The sequence below is a fragment of the Maylandia zebra genome, linkage group LG19, assembly GCF_041146795.1.
Source record: "Maylandia zebra isolate NMK-2024a linkage group LG19, Mzebra_GT3a, whole genome shotgun sequence".
Lineage (NCBI taxonomy): Eukaryota > Metazoa > Chordata > Actinopteri > Cichliformes > Cichlidae > Maylandia > Maylandia zebra.
Genome location: NC_135185.1, coordinates 6,597,764 through 6,616,448, shown reverse-complemented (window position 1 = coordinate 6,616,448; position 18,685 = coordinate 6,597,764). Strand labels below are relative to the sequence as shown.

Sequence of the window (18,685 nt, the reverse complement as noted above, 5' to 3'; positions counted from 1 at the left end):
AAATGAATTGGACTTGTTTGAGGGTAGGAAATTCGTCCTTCGCTCAGATTTCTTCAGATTTCAAACTCTGGAAATGAACCACTTTTTTCTCTCGTCATATCTTTTTAATGGATTTCCACAGAGACCTGAAAATTTCCATGACTGTTCACCAAAGCCTGCTGTCTCTTACGGTGAAAGAATGATATTGATACTCTAAATAGATTTAGAGTTAGAAAGCGTTGTTTGAGGGCAAGTCAAGGCAGTTTTTGCTTTGCTCTACTCAGTTATGGTGCATTAGAAGTCAAATATCTTTAATAATTCATATTTTAATGATAAATTGTCAACACTTTAAGATTCCCCCATCTCTTCTGAACAAAACGGTGTAAGAATGACCGTTCTAGCCCCTACGGTTAGGAAATTATGGTCATTTGTTTGAGGGGAGTCGTCATTATGAGAAATAGACTGCAAAAATCCTGTCTCTGTGCTGTGTGTGTGCACCTGTTTTGGCGGGAAAAAGTACACAGCCTCTGTGGATTCAAATTTAGCAGCTCCCAGGCTGCTTGACTGAAAACGTGCTTCTCTCTCCCTGTGTGTGTGCATGAGAGAGAGAGAGAGAGACCCTGTTTAGGGCAGCATCTCATTGTTGGAAAAAATATAATATATTCAGACTGGTTGACTGGCATAGACCCTCCGTTATGGGCAGAAATCTGTGCCATCAGAAACTGAATTTGAATAAGTTAAATTTGAATTTGAATTGCTCAGACTGAATCTGAATTGTAACTTGAATTAATGCTTTTGAAAACCGAATTTGAATTAGTCTCATTTGAAATTGAATTTATGGTTTGAAAATGAATTGATTTGCTTTGAAACTGCGTTTTATCCTTTAAAAATTCAGCTCTCGGATAATTTCAGTTTCACTTCTCACCATTCAGTCTCAGTTCTACAATTCAATTTCAGTTCCAAAATTCAGTTTTTTGGAACTTACATCCGGTTCCGGTTCAAGCGCAGATTAATAGAACTACGTTTTACTAGCGGACCGAAAGTGTTACTGACGGGAATCTACAGCGTCTTGAGCTGAATTAAGACTTCAGAAGTCATTCGTCATGTCGAATGACCAGCGGATGAACTCTCAGGTTGGTAATAAATGTATTACATGTATAAGAACAAGCGTCATGTTAACAAATGATAGCCGTACAGTAACTGTTATGCTTATTGTAGCTGCTAGCTAAAAACGCTAATTTAGCGTAGTTTGCCCTGAATTCAGCTTTGACAACAAATATGATCGACTGTTTCTAGTAGAATTCCAAAGTTGTCATCTTGGACCCTCTCAGAGTACCCCCTCTGTGTGCTTGCAGAGACCCCTACAGTAGGGAAACATGCAAAACGGTGCCCAAACCTTTGTATTTTAGCTTTATTTATGTCTTACACAGCATCCCAACTCTTTAGCTAACTTAATAACTTTAGCTAAAGTGAATAGTTAGTCTAATTCATTAGTGCAGCATTACTGGATCACCTCTGTTTGAAGTGATATAATGTGATATACAACTATCACTGTGTTTAACTACCATAATAATTCTACTTAATTCGATTTTTTATTTTTAAACATACTGCTCCATTAATATGTTCGACAGGCTGAAGTTGTCGGGTCACCTCCTAAATCGACCATCTGTTACAGGTGTTTTGTGCCAGAAATGGAGTGTCCACTGAAGACTGAAGATACTGAATCTCTACGCCTTGCCATCCATCCCTCTTGTGCCTTCATCTAGACAAGAGACAAACTTAACCACTCTCATATGCTCTGTACCTACATCACCTTCCCTGACAGTCGTAGCTTGGCTCATCTGAGGGTGAAATTATAAGAATGTGTTATTTTGCAAAGTGCTCTCTAGGGTTCCTAAATAAAATATGGCATTGAGGTCTTTTGAATTAATCCCTTCTTCTGAAATATAAGAACCTCTCCTGGTTTTAATGGCACTTTGGATTTCCTTACTTTCTGTTCCACTCCCAACCCCAAATAGATGCTGACAAGCTGCCACAGTAACATGGAAGAGGGAAAGAAGTTGGAAAGGACTACTACAAATAAACCTAATGCCTAACAATGTAAAATAAGAACAATAATAAAGATAAGATGAAGTAACAAGTTTTTAGTTTTTAGTTTATTCCAAATGATCATCCAGATGTCTGTGACATGTGATGACAAACACCATAATGGAAGGCCTTAGTCATCACATGCTTAAACTCATATATTTTTGCATATGCTGAACAGGCAGTCAGACATGCTGTAACTGTGGGGTAGAAAACAGCATAAACACCATACGGCAGGGGTCTCAAACTCCAGTCCTCGAGGGCATGGAAAAGTTGCATGATACTGGCCCTTGAGGACTGGAGTTTGAGACCCCTGTCATATGGAATATGACAGGTGTGGTTGAACTGCATGAAGACTCTGAAGCTTCTCTTCTCTTCTGGCAGGACAGGAATGTGGCCTTGTCCTGTGAGCCACAGTAAGGATGTACTTAGAGTAGAACTGGACTGTCACCGGCCTCAGGCTCTTCACCCTTTTCAAAGACAAAGCAGTCATTTAGATAAAATATTAGATATTGTTTACCTGTAAATGCACAAAGTAAATTTAGAAATGTAATTATTGTTAAGAGTGAATAAGCACTGATAGTGTAATCTACAGCTGTGGCCAAACGCTTAGAGAATGAGAAGTGTTGTTTGCTTATTTACAAAGTTTGCTGTTTCAGTGATAGTTGTATATCACATTATATCACTTCAAACAGAGGTGACCCAGTAATGCTGCACTAATGAATTAGACTAACTATTCACTTTAGCTAAAGTTATTAAGTTAGCTAAAGAGTTGGGATGCTGTGTAAGACATAAATAAAGCTAAAACACAAAGGTTTGGACACCGTTTTGCATGTTTCCCTACTGTAGGGGTCTCTGCAAGCATACAGAGGGGGTACTCTGAGAGGGTCCAAGATGACAACTTTGGAATTCTACTAGAAACAGTCGATCATATTTGTTGTCAAAGCTGAATTCAGGGCAAACTACGCTAAATTAGCGTTTTTAGCTAACAGCTACAATAAGCATAACAGTTACTGTACGGCTATCATTTGTTAACATGATGCTTGTTCTTATACATGTAATACATTTATTACCAACCTGAGAGTTTATCCGCTGGTCATTCGACATGACGAATGACTTCTGAAGTCTTAATTCAGCTAAAGATGCTGTAGATTCCCGTCAGTAACACTTTCGGTCCGCTAGTAAAACGTAGTTCTATTAATCTGCGCTTGAACCGGAACCGGATGTAAGTTCCAAAAAACTGAATTTTGGAACTGAAATTGAATTGTAGAACTGAAACTGAATGGTGAGAAGTGAAACTGAAATTATTCGAGAGCTGAATTTTTAAAGGATAAAATGCAGTTTCAAAGCAAATCAATTCATTTTCAAAATATAAAATTCAATTTCAATTTAGTGATGATCATTTTCAAACCATAAATTCAATTTCAAATGAGACTAATTCAAATTCGGTTTTCAAAAGCATTTATTCAAGTTACAATTCAGATTCAGTCTGAGCAATTCAAATTCAAATTTAACTTATTCAAATTCAGTTTCTGATGGCACAGATTTCTGCCCATACTCCGTGTGTCTCTCTCTCTGTGCATTTCTGTATACATATTTGATTTTGTGTGTATCTGTTGGCTGTTCCTTCTTGTTTTTTAAATTTATTTTTATTTCTTTTCTTTTTTTTTCACAGGTGAATAACAATTAGTTTTGAGGGAACTTAACCATGTTCCGTTTTTTTTTTTTCAGCTTGTCATCTTACATTTTCCAGTATTTTCACTTAAGTTATTACTATTCTGTTCAATCATAGTATTTGTTCTAAATCATTGTTATTATGCTATATTGTAGTATTTCTGCTAAATCATACTATTTCTACTATATTATATTTTTCTTTCTAAATATAGCATTTCTGCTATATAATTGTATTTCTGCTATGTTATAATATTTGTGCTAAACCAGAGTATTTGTGCTGAAACATGGTATTTCTGCCAAATTATAGTATTTCTGTCAAATTATAGTATTTGTGCTGAAACATAGTATTGATTTAAAATTACAATATTCATAGTTCATCACAGTGTCTCTGGTAAATCACAGTATTTCTGCTATGTTGTACTATTTTTCTAAATCATAGTGTTTCTGTAATGCTTAAGTATTTTTGGCTAAATACATTCTTTCTGTTATCTTATACTATTTCTCCTAAATTCTTGTATTTTTGAGAAGTTATCATGTTTCTGGTAAGTTACAATATTTCTGCTAAGTTCTGGTATGCTATTGTATTTCTGCCAAGTATTATGTTTCCTCTAAGATATTCCAGTTCTGCTAAGTTATTCCATTTTAGCAAAGTTCCTTTGCTTCTGCAAAGTTTTTACAATTTCTGCAACTTTTCAGCTTTTTCAGCTAGTTTTTGCAGACAGCTTCAGCTTTAAAGCATCCACACTGCATTTTCGCAGGAAATGCAAATTTTTCTAGTTATAGTTACTAGGTACTTCAAAAAAAGTAACTGAGTTGGTAACCGAGTTAGAATATTCTAAAAGTAATTAATTACTTGAAAAGTAACTATTGCGTTAGTTTAAAAAAAAATGTTTAACCCTCTGGGGTCCAGGGTGTAATTGGCAATTTTTAACTACTTTTGATATTTCCTCTACATTTCACCTTTAAATACTGTTTACTTTGCCTTGTTTGGTATCATCCTTTTCAGCACAACCTCACATGTCTGAATTTACAGTCATGTTTTCATTTTGACATACTGTATTAACACAATTGATCTAAAATGAAACAAAAACCATAAAATCTGAGTAGAAAGTTATATTTTTAATGTAACAACCACAAACATGGTTAATGAATCATATTTCATAACTTTAAATGCAATATAAATGGTCAATTTTAAAATCCTATGCACACTTTTTGCAAACACCAAAGCTGTTTGCAGCCATTTACCTTTTACCCCTTTTAAATTAACCACTTCAAACTATTTATATAACAATCAGCTGCATTCAATAAGATGCCACACAAATTATTTGTGCCACTCCAAACAATAATTTCTGTCCACTGTAAAGAAGAACATCACAGCCTGATACCTGCAGGTCTGACAGGAGCAGGTGCATCACTCCTGTTTCTACCTGGAGACAGCAGTCGCCTCATTGTTCTGACACACAACACAAAACTATCCACAACACTACACACTAACTACACAAGACAACACATTAACTACACACTCCAAACACGCTAAACGTCACAAATCTCTCACATCTTAAAACTCGCTCTCTCTCTTTTTTCTGCTGTCTCTCTCTCTCGCTCTCTCTCTCACTCACTCACACTCTCTCTCTCTCTCTCTCTCTCTCTCTCTCGCCGTCACTCCTAAAACTTCCCTAAACAACCAAATGTCATATTGCCATATCATTTTTTGATTGGTCGACATGGTGCATTTTTCCACCAACAGGAACCGGCTGTTTTTTGGTTTGTTTGTTTTTTAATTTTTTGCTCATAAGCAGAGAGTGCTTGCTAGCTTGCTAAAAGTGATGAAAGTATTCAGGAAAAAACACGCGTGTATATTGTTTATCATGACTCTGGTTTTACGTGGCCTATTAACACAATTTAAAAACTGGTAAATATTACCTTGTTGCTTTGTCTTGAAGTGGTCATGTGATTGGCTTAACACGACTACTTTATTCTTCCTCAGTCAAACAGCAGCACTCATGTGATTGTTTTGCCCCATTAACTCCAGGTGTTGTGCCAAAAAGTGATGTCTGCCAGAAAGTGATAACCGTCTGCGGGAGCGCGCCTAGCTGCTTAAAGCTGTTGTGCCCAGATTACTTACGTAGACAGCTACTTACATGGAACTGATATAAGATGCGGTAAGCTGAAGACAGCTTTGACCGTCTGCTTGTTGAAAAATAGTAACGCGACCGCACTGCATTTTCTTGTTAGTGACGGTAACCCAGATTACTCATTAGTGAAAAAAGTAACGCCGTTACTTGTAACGCCGTTATTCCCATCACTGCTGCTGAGACACGACTGTTAGTTGCTGCATTAAGGAAAATGTGTTCGACATTTCCCCGCTGCTTCCCCCGCAGATCCTGCAGATCCTGCAGAGTGAAGGGTAAGAAAAACTGTTACTGCATCACAGCAGGAAATTTAAGTTATAGGCAGTAAAAACCACACAGGTCGAATGTGGCTGACACTTTTAACTGACAAAAATGTTACTATAAAAATCAGTTGAAGTCATTTAAATTGCAAAAGAGACACTTTGAATGTTTCTCAATTGCTGTTGCAATTTTGTATGAAATCATAGAGGGTCTTGAAGGGGAAGAACAATTGCCTTAGATCTGAAAAAACACCAGAGCAAGAAAACAAAACTGGTTTTGACCTTTTGTGCCTCACTTTAGTGGTTAGCGCTCTACAGCAACAAGCGGGGCCTTCATGTGGAGCGTTTGCATGTTCTTCCTGCACCTGCGTGGATTTCCTCCCAAAGTGTACGAGTGTGTGCTTGTCGTTTTCTTTTTGTTAGTCCAATAATTACATCTCCCAGATCAGGATCAAGAAAGAAAGGCATCTTAAATGGACTGGTGTTTATATAGCGCAACAGAGCAAGGAGCTAAAGGGTTTAGAGGAGCCTACGCAGGGGTTTGTGCGTGTATGTGTTGTTGTCATTTCTCCATCTAGACATCATAATACTTAAAGCCTTCAGAGCGCTCTGATCCTGCCTTGCTCCAACTCATCTCCTGGCACCTCTTCCACAATGTTGAGTAAAATCCTTTCTGCCTGACCAAGCTGTTGTTCCTTTTAATTTGAACAGAAAGTCTGTGTACTCTGTTTGCCCAACCGCCACTAATGTGGCATCAACATAGAAGTCCACTGTGTCCTTTTGACAGGACTGTAGGACTCATACAAATTGCAGAAATGGTGTTTGATGCCAAAGTCTCAGTCATGAACACACTAACACTTTGATGAATGCATCAGGATTAACTCAGGGTTCAGTATCTTGCCCAAGGATACTTCCACACACAGTTTGGAGGAGCCAGGGATCAATCCGCAGACCTTCCAACTGGTAAACGACCTGCTGGACTACCTGAGCAAGCACCTTTTTTACAGATAATGTGGGTGGGGGTTTTTTTGTATTTTTTGTCTTAAATTAAATGGTGACATTTAGCTGGTCTATGTTCCTACACTCACTAATGGCCAAGAGCTCTTGGTAGTGACCAAAAACATGAGACTGTGGATACAAATGCTGGAAATAACCTTTCTAAGAGGGTAGGGGGACTTTCACTTAGAGATGGGGTGAGAATCTCAGAACTGCTGCTCCTCCACATGGAAAGCAGCCACTGGTGTGGATATGTGACTAGGGAGCCTCCTAGGTGAGAGCTTTCAAGCATATCCAGCTGGGATAAGGCTCTCAGGCACACCCCTACACTGGAGAGATTCTCCTGGATGACCCAGGAACAGCTCAGTGCCCTATACTGGAAGAGCTAGGGAGAGAGAGATCTGGGTGTCTCTGTGTAGACTGCAGCCCTCTGTAACTCAGGCCTGGATAAATGTTTGTTTGACTTAGTAAAAGATATACCTGCAGTGTGTATCCACACAGCAGCAGAAAGGTCAAAGTGGATGTCAGTCGTTTAAAAGATGCAATGTAAACACCAGAAAGAACAATATGAAACCAAAATAAGTAAGTAAGTCATACTGGACTTTTTCTGTATTAAAACAAAATAGCAGATCTAAAGAGTCTGTTCACATGTACAAATAAACCTTTAATAATTAACTGATACCCAAACCAAGTTAAAGCATCATTTACTTTTGTGACTGCATTAGTGTGTTATTCTGGTCCTGAATGCTGCTGTAACAACAGAAAATTGCAAGGATACATCATTTGGCAGAAAGAAAAATCATTTTAGTACTTGTTCAGATTTGTTTTCAAACATTTTATTTCATTTGCTTTTATGTTTGTCTGTCATAACAGTCAGCTCGATGTTTCACTGAGTCACCAAACAAAAGCAAAAGTCTTTATTTGTCAGTGCCATCCAAAGCATACTACGCACCGAGACTTTCTGACCTGCAAACAATCTGGTTAAGTGCGTGCGTGCGTGTGTGTCTGTGTGTGTGCGCGCGCTTTGGAAGGGGAGGGATTGCATGCGTGGCTCTGTGGGTCTCTCTGAAATTTCCCTACATCGTCTGAGCAGGAGGAGCTTGTCTCGTTAGGCATAAAAGCTCACAGCAGCTGCAGTTACTTTCAAAGCAGTGACTGTGACGTAGAATCTGAAAGATGTTTTATGTTCTTTATAGATATATATCATGTGGATAGTTTGTTTGGCCACAAAAATACGTTTTACAGACTTACTTTGGTGTATTGTTGTAATTCGATTGGATGATGTCAGTAGTTTTCTTTGTTGTGTTAGGGCTGATGTTGTTTATGTCTCATTTTTAAATGTGTTGTTCTGTAAAAAGTGTTTTTTCATCTTCCTTCCTGCATGAAACATGACAGTTTCACTTGTTCTTTATGTAATCTTATTGGAATTCAAAGCAATTCAATGTATTTATTTATTGATTATTATGTATTATGACAATGTACATATTGCAGATTTATGGTTTAATCTATTTTTAATTTCACGGTCATGCTATAAACAAGGCTAAAATGTTTAGTTTATGCCAATCATATTAAAAAAATGTATATTAAAGCAGGTTTTTTTTTAAATTGCAGATTCCTCAGCACCTTTCTTGGCCTGTTGGTCACGTTTTACAACCTGGAGAAGAATGCGGACACAGTCGGATTCATCCACAACAGGCACGTCCAACAGTTCCCCTGAACAAACTTTAAGAGCTGGAGGAAAATGGTTTAAAAAGTTCTGGCGAAGCCCCACAGGTCAACCCAGTGACAACGGTCCTTCCACTACTGATGGACACCAATCACCTACTGAAGAAGAGCGGCCAGTTGGTAGGTGACATACATCCAGCTGTTATTAGCTATTTCCTGTTAACCCTCTGTATCTCAACTAAATTATGTTTTGTGTGACATATTAAAAAAAGAAAGGAAATTGATGTTACGGTTGTTCCACAAAATTTTGTGGAAAATAGTGCTGATGTGTGAAAAACACCTCTGTTACAGAAATAAGGTTCTCCATTTCTTCCAGAAATGTTAAATACCTTATTTTAGGAGAAATATGAACTGTTTAAAGATTATTTATCTTTGTTTTTCTCCACCAGTGACTACTACTTTTGAGGAATGCCTTGAAGGACAAAACCTGTTCGAAGCCGCTCAACTGTTGATAGACAGGGAGAAACATCTGTTTGGAGAGATAACAGAGGCTGATGCACTCAAAGCTCACGAGGAAGCAGTAAAAAAGCTTGCTGCAGACTATGAAGCCCTTGAAAAGCGTTTAGAGCAGACCGTGCAGCAGAGTCTTTCTCTCAGCTGTGAGGAAGAGGTGTTTGCTTTGATATCAGCAGTGAAAGCCATCAAGCTTGAGGAAGAGCAGGACCTGGGGAGACAAAGATGCCAGACACCACCAGCCTGGAGGCCCAAGAAGTGGAAGGAGCACCATGACAAAGTGCTTCATGAATTAGTGTATAGTCGTTTGGAGAACCCATCGAGCCTCATTGGGCAAACAGGTGAAGAAGGACATGCAGTGGGTGGTGGAGATTGTGAACAACTGCTACCCACCAGAGATGGACATCTGTAACTTTTATGCAAGACAGTACCATCAAACTTTCAGCGCAAGACTCAAACAGATTGCAGACTTTGTTCTGGATGACAAGGACTGCAGCTTCCTCCTGCGATGGGTGAAGGAGTTTTATCCAGGGTAAGCCACCAGTTCAATTATTGTTTGAAGCAGCATCTTTCTGTGACTAAACATGAGGATGTCTGTCAGTGTGAGGTCCTTCATTGTTTTTAGAAGAATAAATACCTGAGCAATTACAGATAGTGAATAATAATACAAATGTAACAGCTAATTTCTTGTTTTCTTAATGTGCTAAATAAAATGACATTTTTGTAGACTAAACACAACTTGGGGTGTTTATAGAAACTCATGTGTTATCTGCTCTGTGTACCAGAATCCTTGAAAAACCTGAGCTGGCCAGTAATATCAATACTGAAGCGCTGGGAAACCTGCTTCCTGATGAGTTACTGAAACCTCTGGAGGAGCAGTACCTCAGCAAACAACAGGTAACACAGTGTATCTGAGGCGTGTATCCAGTTAATCAGTATGGTCATTGCAGGGCTTAAAGTGAGATGTGCAAGACAAGCATCAAAGAGTTGTTGGTTTAATTTTTTTGAACATAATATTGTAGATGTAATTATTACTGTCAGTAATTAAATCTTTACACATGAAAGCGGTTTAAAACTGGCAGCTGTGTGTTGTTGTGTGTTTAGAGCGACCTGATGATTTATATTGGCCGAGTATTGGATGAAGCAAAGAAAGAGTGGGATCAAGGAAAGGAGCCGACAAGAGATGATGGTTGCTACTCCAGTCCTGTGGCCTATGATGTCATCCAGGTACAGTTGCTGCATAAACTTGTTATTAAAAAGGCTGAAATCGATGCTTTTATGAAAATGTATTAATACAATGTGAAAGGTGTCACTTGTGGTGGCCAACTTCAAGGATCCTTATAGTGAGTCCTGCATTTGTTGACTTCTAATTGTTGACCATGATGATTTGGTCAACAATTGTTGACTATGTTGTGGTTAAATATTGACGTAACATTGTTTTGACATCACATTTCCTCTGTTATTCACTGTAGAACACTTAAGAAGTGCCGACAAATATTTTCCAGCCTGCTGCACATATTAACCAAACTGAAAAAGACTTTGAGAAACTTTGAGAAAAAGATTAACAAACAAGGAAGACAATTATTTTTGTTTGGGTCATTTATAGAAACGTATTTACTGTCGGATCAGAGTCACAGTTTCAAACCCTCCCATGGTTCTGTAGTTTAATCACTTGGGTTTGTCACTAACATTGTAAAGCACTGGGTTTGGTTCCTGGTGCTTAACTGGATCTGAAAATGATGGAAGTGCATTGCTGTGTAAAGTGCTTTGGGAGCTTGAAACTGACACTGATTTGTCAATACATTTGTCTTCAGTTGATCAACGGCATGGTGACATCAGCACATATAACTGTAAGAGACCGACACAAGGCCCAGGAAATAACATCCAACCTGACAGACTTCATGCAGAGGTAACAAGGCTTCACAAGGCTGTCTTTTAAATATTTAAATTTGAAAATACATTTTAGTTTTACGTTTGGTAATAACAAGATAATAAAAGTGAAAGCTGTTCTTAATCTTCTGCAGGTATAAAGAGTTTCATGAAGACATCATAAGGCAGAACAAACCGCACAGCAAAGCTTTCATAAAGGCAAACCTCAGCTGTGTCGAACAGTTCAGGTTTGTTTCTGATCCAGTTAGATGGAAATTCAGATTTTAACTTCATCATAAAAGGAGAATACGTCACTGTGAGCTAATGTGTCCTGTGTGGTCTGTCTAAAGGGACTTCTTTGAGAAGCACGATCTGTTCCCAGAGAATGTGCGGGAAAACTGTTTGCAGGTCCTGACTGAGATGAAACAGTCTGCCCACACTTATTTATTAACCCCTGTGCACAAGATCCTCAAAGTAAGTTCTTTACAACTGCAGATATCAATAATCCTCAGGATTAAATCCTAACATGTCTTAATCAAAGATTTTAAAAAACTGTGTTATTTGTTCCTCACACAGCCACACTACCAGAAACTGGGAACCAGTGACTGGCTGAAGAAGAACACGTTTGAGAAGCTGCTGAACAGCACTGAAGACGAGCTTCAGGAACTTCAGGGTTCCAGTCAGTCCTCTTACCAGGTAAAAGGAGGAAACTTTATAATGGACTGAATGGCCATTATTGCCTTCATTGCCACCTTTTTAATAAAAGGATTATGATGCGCTCTGACTACTTAAATACTTGGTTTAAATTCAGGAGCTGATTGGTCGGCTTCACCAGGAAATGACAGTGGAATATGTCCAGAGTCTCCTGAAAGGAGAGGTCAAACTGAAGGACAGCAATCAGCAGCAGAAGGCTTACGAGACTGTGCAAGAAAATGGAGAGAAACTGCACGAGCTGTTTGCCAGAATGGTGAGACTCACCTTCACTGCACACTTTAACTGAGACACAAATTAAATCAATCAAGCACAAACACTGATCAGCAAAACATTGTTTGACAGGGTGAATCAGAATCAGAAAGGGTTTTATTGTCAAATGTTGAGCAGGTTTACAACATTAGGAAATTGCTGTGGTACTTATTGCAAAACATACTGTGAGACAAACGCTTAAATAAACATAAAAATTTAAATTAAAAGTGCTAAGCAGATTGATATATACATGTATGCAGGTGATGATCAGTGCAAAAATGGAACAGATGCACAGAACACAGTATAGTGTCATGTGTTTGTGGTGGGAACAGTCATATGGTTATTGTTCATGAGTCCAACAGCAGAGGGGAAGAAACTGTTCTTCTGCCTGAGGGGAGCAGGTCGAACAAGCTGTGTCCAGGATGAGAAGGGTCAGCTGTGATCCGAGTTGCACGCCCCAGTGTCCTGGAGGTGTACAGGTGCTGCAGAGATGGGAGTCTGCAGCCAATCACCATCTCAGCAGAGCACACAACACGCTGCAGTCTGTTTGTCCCTGATGGTGGCTCCATCATACCACACGGTAATGGAGGAGATGAGGATGGACTCAATGATTGCAGTGTTGTTGGCAGGTTGAATTTCTTCAGCTGCCTCAGCAAGTACATCCTCTGCTGGGCCTTATGACGGAGGTGATGGTGGGCTCCCACTTGAGGACCTGGGTGTTGGTGGTACCAAGGAAGCGGAATGAGGCGAACAACCTTAGTCACAAATTCAACTAACTACACTAAAAGAACCGTTGACGGGCTGTATTTAAGTTTTGAAATTTACCCTCTTACTTTGGTTATACTTTTAAAATCAAGTGAATAAAAAGAAAAATCAGTAAGAAATAGAAAAAAGACATTTCTCAATAGATATTGGATCTGGAATGATGAGAGGACAAGGAGTGGGAGGGGGTCACTATTATGATACAGGGATTATAATAAGCTAAAATGAATCCTTTGCCATTGCAGTACAGGACTGGAGCAAATTTTCAGCCTGTGTAACTGAAAGAATTTAAAATTCACATTTACTGCCCAGCTAGCTTAAAATTCCAGTGCAATTACTCCAGAAGAAAAAACATCATTATTTCCAAAAACAGCAGCTATGCTGATTACAGTTTGGGGAAACTTGCAGACTAAACTGACGTCGCTGATTTGTCTTCACAGGGATCCAAACAAGACTGGTTAAAGGAAATCCTGACCAAGATTGCAGAAGTGCTAAAACTCCAAGATATTCCTGCCATACAGATGCAAATCGTTTCACTGGGATCTGCTTATCCCGACCTCAGGTAAACAGGAAGCTGACTGAGCGAAACATCTTAATTGGTATCAGATATATCTTGTGAGCAGGATGAGCTACATTCATGGGAACTAACATGAGCTGAAAGTAGATGTGCTGCCTTTCTATTTTACATTACCAGTTTCACTGATAGTGCACTGAAACAGAGAACTAAATAAAACATGCTGGCATGAGAGAAGCAGCAGCAGCTGTGAGTAGATGAAGTCAATAATTCTTGTTAATTAGAGTTAAAAGGAGAGTTTTTTCCAAATGTGGCACCAGAAACCAAACTGTCTTGTTCTGGTCTTCAGTTTAGCAAAGGTCTGGGGTAGGGGTGGGTTTTTATAATCGATTTATCGATTAAAATCGATTCTGGCTTGGATAACGTAAAATCGATTCATTAAAATCCTGAATCAATTTTTTAATATAAATTTATTTTGCCCGAAATGCCAGAATCTCTGGTGAAATCTCACAAAATTTCAAGAACCACCAAACAGCTAAGACAGTAAATGAGAGCAGGAACACGGATTCTGCACAAAGACTTAAACACACAGCGCAACATCAGAATCAGTTAGATGTCGCCCTTCTCACAGTCGGGGCTGAAAGCTGACAGCTCGCTGATTCTGATGTTTCGGCGGGTCGGCGCTTTGTGTTCACGCCCTTCATGCGCTGATTCTAAAGCTGTTAGTTTGATGTCTCTCCGAACAATATTGACTGAACCAGCAGCAAAAGAAGATCCAAACTACGCTTCACATAAACATCGTCATGAATTCACTCTGACTTTTACTGTTTTGCTTCCACCACGATGCACAGCTCTCCCCCCCTCCCCCCCCCTCTCTTCAACAACAGTTTCCCGTCTAAAAATCTGTTTTCTTCATTATTCGCTTGCTTGTTACGCACAACTCTACCGTTGTTTACAGCGCTGTCGGCCGACGTTTTTTTTCCCTTTTACATTCTTCCGGAAAGAAAACCTAATTTCTGCCGTTCAATACTGAACAAATGTAAACTTTTTAAAATGATGCAAAATGCAAAACGCTTAGTCGTGTCTCTAATAAAACCGCTGTAACGTCAGAGGTAATGTTCATGTGTTGATTAATGGTTTTCTTTCGTTTTTGATGTACTGCAGAATATTTTTATAAAATCCCAGGCCAGGAAACTCGCCTTCATGTTTTTCTGTGTTTTATCTTCAGCTACTTTGACACAAAGGCATCTGCTGTGACGCTCACACCTTTGATAAAGTCTTGCGTGTGTCAGCTTCCTTTTTATAGATACAAAAATATGTAAATGTACTGATCTGAATTATAATATTTCTGACTGTCAAAATTTCCCAGATTCAAATTGAATTGAATCGAATCGAATCGATTCGGGACCTTGTGAATCGGAATTGAATCGATTCTAGAAATCAGTGACGATACCCAGCCCTAGTCCGGGGCTACGTTCAGGGCCATCACTGGAGGAGGCGTGTGTGCTGAACTTCGTGGTCCTCGAGCAGTGTTTTTTGAGGGGCTGGCCGAGGCCACTGCCCACTGGGTCCGCTTCCATCACCTGCCACCAGACCGGAGGCTACACGGCGGAGCTCATCAAACGCTGAGTTTAGGCGCCGGCGTGTGGGGTCCCACAAACCCCTTCACAGCGCTGCTTTAGGCCGGTGGCCCAGAATTGCCCGACGGCCACGGGGCCGCGCTTCTGAGCCACGGGGAGCCGCACAGAGTCCTGGAAGTGTGTGTGGCCGGGGCACCTACTGCGGGAATGTCCAATGAGTTGGGACGGGTGTTCCGCGTCCAGCGTCGCCGGGGCTACAGCACCCGCCCCTGGTCCCGGAGGTACGTAGCACATTCCGGTAAGGTGTCAAGAAGGTGGACTCGGGCTGGACGCAGATCCTGGTCCACCAAAGCTTGGTTCAGCCTGGGGCGTTGGAAGCAGAATGGGTGGAGGTGAAATGTGTGTATGGGGACACAAGTATCCTGTGGTGCCGCTTCTGCTACAATACAAGGGCAAAACGCAAGGGGTAAAGGCGGCAGTTGGTCAGCGCCTGTTGCATCCCCTAATTTTGGACACCAACTAATTGGCCAGGGTTACATAGCTTGCTGGGGCAGTATGCGGGGATGAGACGTGGGGTCATCTAACACTGACTCTGGGGGGAGGAGGCAGAAAAGTGTGCGCAAGCCCTGTTTAAGGTCATCTCCCAGGTCGGTATTCCAAAAGAAATACTGACCACCCAGGGCACGGCGTTCATGTCTCGCACACTAAAGGAGCTATAAAAATTACTGGGCATTAAATCTGTTCAGACCAGTGTCTACCTCCTTCAGACTGACAGGCTGGTGGAGCGGCTGAACAAGACTTTAAAGTCCATGATTCATAAGTTCATACATGAGGATGAACGCAATTGGGATCGCTGGTTAGACCCTCTGTTTGCAGTGAGGGAGGTACCCCAGACCTCCACAGGATTTTCTCCTTTGAGTTGCTGTAGAGCAGACAGCCATAGAAGGTGCTCGACCTGATTAAAGAAAACTGGGAGAAAGGGTCGAGCCCCGTGAAAAATGAGATTCAGTACGTGCTGGACCTGAGAGCAAAACTGCACAGGTTGGGGAGTCTGTCACGGGCAGGTGCGTCCGCAGGTGGAGGAAACAGCAGCGATTGCATCCTGTCTGCGCCGGAAGACCAAAAAGGAGGTGGGACGTCTCCTGGGGCTGGCAGGCTACTACTGCCGGTTTGTGCCTAGGTTCGCGGACCTGGCCAGCCGCTTGACCGATCTCACCAGGAAAGGTGCCCCCGATCTGGTCCAGTGCCAGGTGGCGTTTGTGCAGCTAAAACAGGCTCTCTGTGGGGAGCCGCTGCTGTTCACACCTAACTTTTGGTGGTTGTGGCCGATTTCCTCTCCTGCTCGCGGGGGTGTACGTTCGGCTGGCCTCAGTCGGGCGGTGGGGGTGTGTGTGTGGTTTCTGGCCTGCTGCAGCGGAGGAGTGACACAGTGAGCTCGCAGGGCGGTGCGCAGGCGGGAAGAACAGGTGTGCCTGACTGTTTCAATAACTGTGTGTTCTGTTTGGCAGTGAGAGCTGACATGAGACGTGTGTGTGTGACACAGAGTGAGGAGTGTGTGCATAAACAAAGAACTGTTTCACTTTCGAGACTGTGTGTGTGTGTTACAGGGTCCCATGTCACAATAAGTAAACTAAATGTGCGCTTACAAATTGAACGAATGTGCTTAAACCAATCAATAAACTTATTGGAAACTAAAGTGTGTTATTGTGTTCAAATGAAGAAATAAAAATACACGAGAGTTACCAACTGTAGAGTGTGACCATGGGTTTTGCCATCACATGGAGAATCACATGCATTTCAGGCACGGATCCATTTCAGCAGTAGGAGTTCCACCTATTGTCACATTTCCAACAGAGGTGGACTGAGTCACATTTTCCATCTCCCCTCTTCTCAGCAGTTTAGATGATGGTGATGTGTTACTGACAGCTTTCAGTGTTTGCAGGAAGGATGTGTGTCAGGGGCAGACAGAAAAAGACATAACATGGCAATGAAACACAAGTTTAGACGGGATCAGTGAAGTTAGAACTTCTGCTGTTATTCGTATGTTGAAAGTGAAATAAAACATTGCAGATTCTATTTAGCTAAAAAAAAAAGCTCAATTTCTTTATATATATTTTTTCTATATCAAATGTGGCAGCTCTCACATGACAATCCTTTTTTCACAGTCTCTGACTTTACGTCACTTTTTTAAAACCCTTTCTTCTTTCTGTCACCAACAGTGAAAAACATGTTTCGGCTCTGCTCAAACTCAAGACAAACATCTCCAAAGCCGACAGGAAAATCGTCAAAACCACTCTGTCAGACACACTGAAAGAGAGCCGTGCTGATCCTGGAACCCGGAAGTTTTTCTCCAAAGTTTAAGTGAGATGAGCCGCACATTTGCTTCTTAGAGTATCACTGACTGAGAGTTTGGTTGCACAGCAGCAATATTATCGTGTATTATATTGTGTTACAGTCTATCTCTGTAAAGACATACAGAGTGAATGCCAGGGAAAAACCTTCAGATGCTACTTAGACTGAAATCCCGATTATACGCAGACTCTGTGATGGTGAATGCTTGCTGTAGTTACTGTATGTTATTGTATACATAAGCTAGATTTTACATTCATGCTGGCAATTTTTGTGCATTTCATAGAAACTGTGAATAAGTATGCAAGAGTCTGTTTTTACACACTTACAAACAGGTCAGTGTCGTTCTATTATATGTCGTTTTGTTTAAAAACTACAATGATATTAAAGTCTAGTTTTTTCATAAGTTGTATTTTATGCTATATTGTATTACAGAGAATTATACATGTCTCATGTACATAAATAGATGTAAGTTGAGTTTTTTTTAATAAATGTGCAAAAACCAGCTCAATTTGTTTTTACTGTTTACTCTGTTTAGTAGATGATCCACATGTAAACTGACTGTAGGGTTTATAGTATGTGGAAAAAACAGCAATAGTACTGGCAACAGACAGGGAATGGAGTTACAGTTAATGTCTATAATAAGTATCAACATGTGTTAATTATAAAAATCATAAGAATGATAACTGCAGGTTACAAGTGAACACTATAGCTTGATAGGTAATGCAGCATTATAGACAAACCCTACAGCAACTATCTCCACCAAAACCATGGAGGAGGAGAGGCTATGATCAAGGTAGCATGGAGGGAAGTTAGCCATTAATAGTTCAGAAATGGTTCTAAAAGATCTTCCCAGCTTGTGTAAATCTACAACTCTCCTTCTTAGAGGTTTATTTATTGAATCATATAAGGAATCATCTAAATCTGATATGTCTAAGAAATTATCTTGCATGAAACCCATGGATCTTTGAGGAAGTCTTTTAAGAAATCCTGTGAAGTCCGAGGTTACATGGCTTTAAAGATTATATTTAATGAGCCGTTCATCAAGGGAGTATTAACAATAATCATCCACTGGTTTCCCGACCCAGAGAGGAATTGCTCTTCCGTGTCTCCAGCAGCTTTGAACAATTCTGGGAAATCATTGGCACGCTCAATGAATCCCAGTTTATTTAGTCATTGTTTATATACTTGTAGCTAATGAGCTGGGGGAGCATGTCTTGAAGGAAACTATTTTCAAAATGCGGCTTTTGTCCTGAAAGTGTGTCATAACTGCAGGACGTGGGATGTCGCCTAGTCAGGGGGGAGGAGGTCACAGTAAAAAATTTCCCAATGAGAGGCAGAGGG

At 40.4% G+C, this 18,685-nt stretch overlaps 1 protein-coding gene across 1 annotated transcript; it reads left to right on the top strand.

The window, feature by feature from the left end:
• Positions 1-5,891: 5,891 nt before the first annotated feature.
• LOC106675171 (tumor necrosis factor alpha-induced protein 2) lies at positions 5,892-17,846 on the top strand. The gene is given in 13 exon segments (XM_024806192.2): positions 5,892-6,145; positions 8,738-8,971; positions 9,241-9,622; positions 9,624-9,836; positions 10,090-10,201; positions 10,409-10,531; positions 11,119-11,213; positions 11,329-11,421; positions 11,524-11,647; positions 11,750-11,869; positions 11,985-12,140; positions 13,339-13,460; positions 17,212-17,846. Coding segments are annotated over 13 exon segments (1,977 nt in total). The 5' UTR covers positions 5,892-6,084; the 3' UTR covers positions 17,354-17,846.
• Positions 17,847-18,685: the final 839 nt, after the last annotated feature.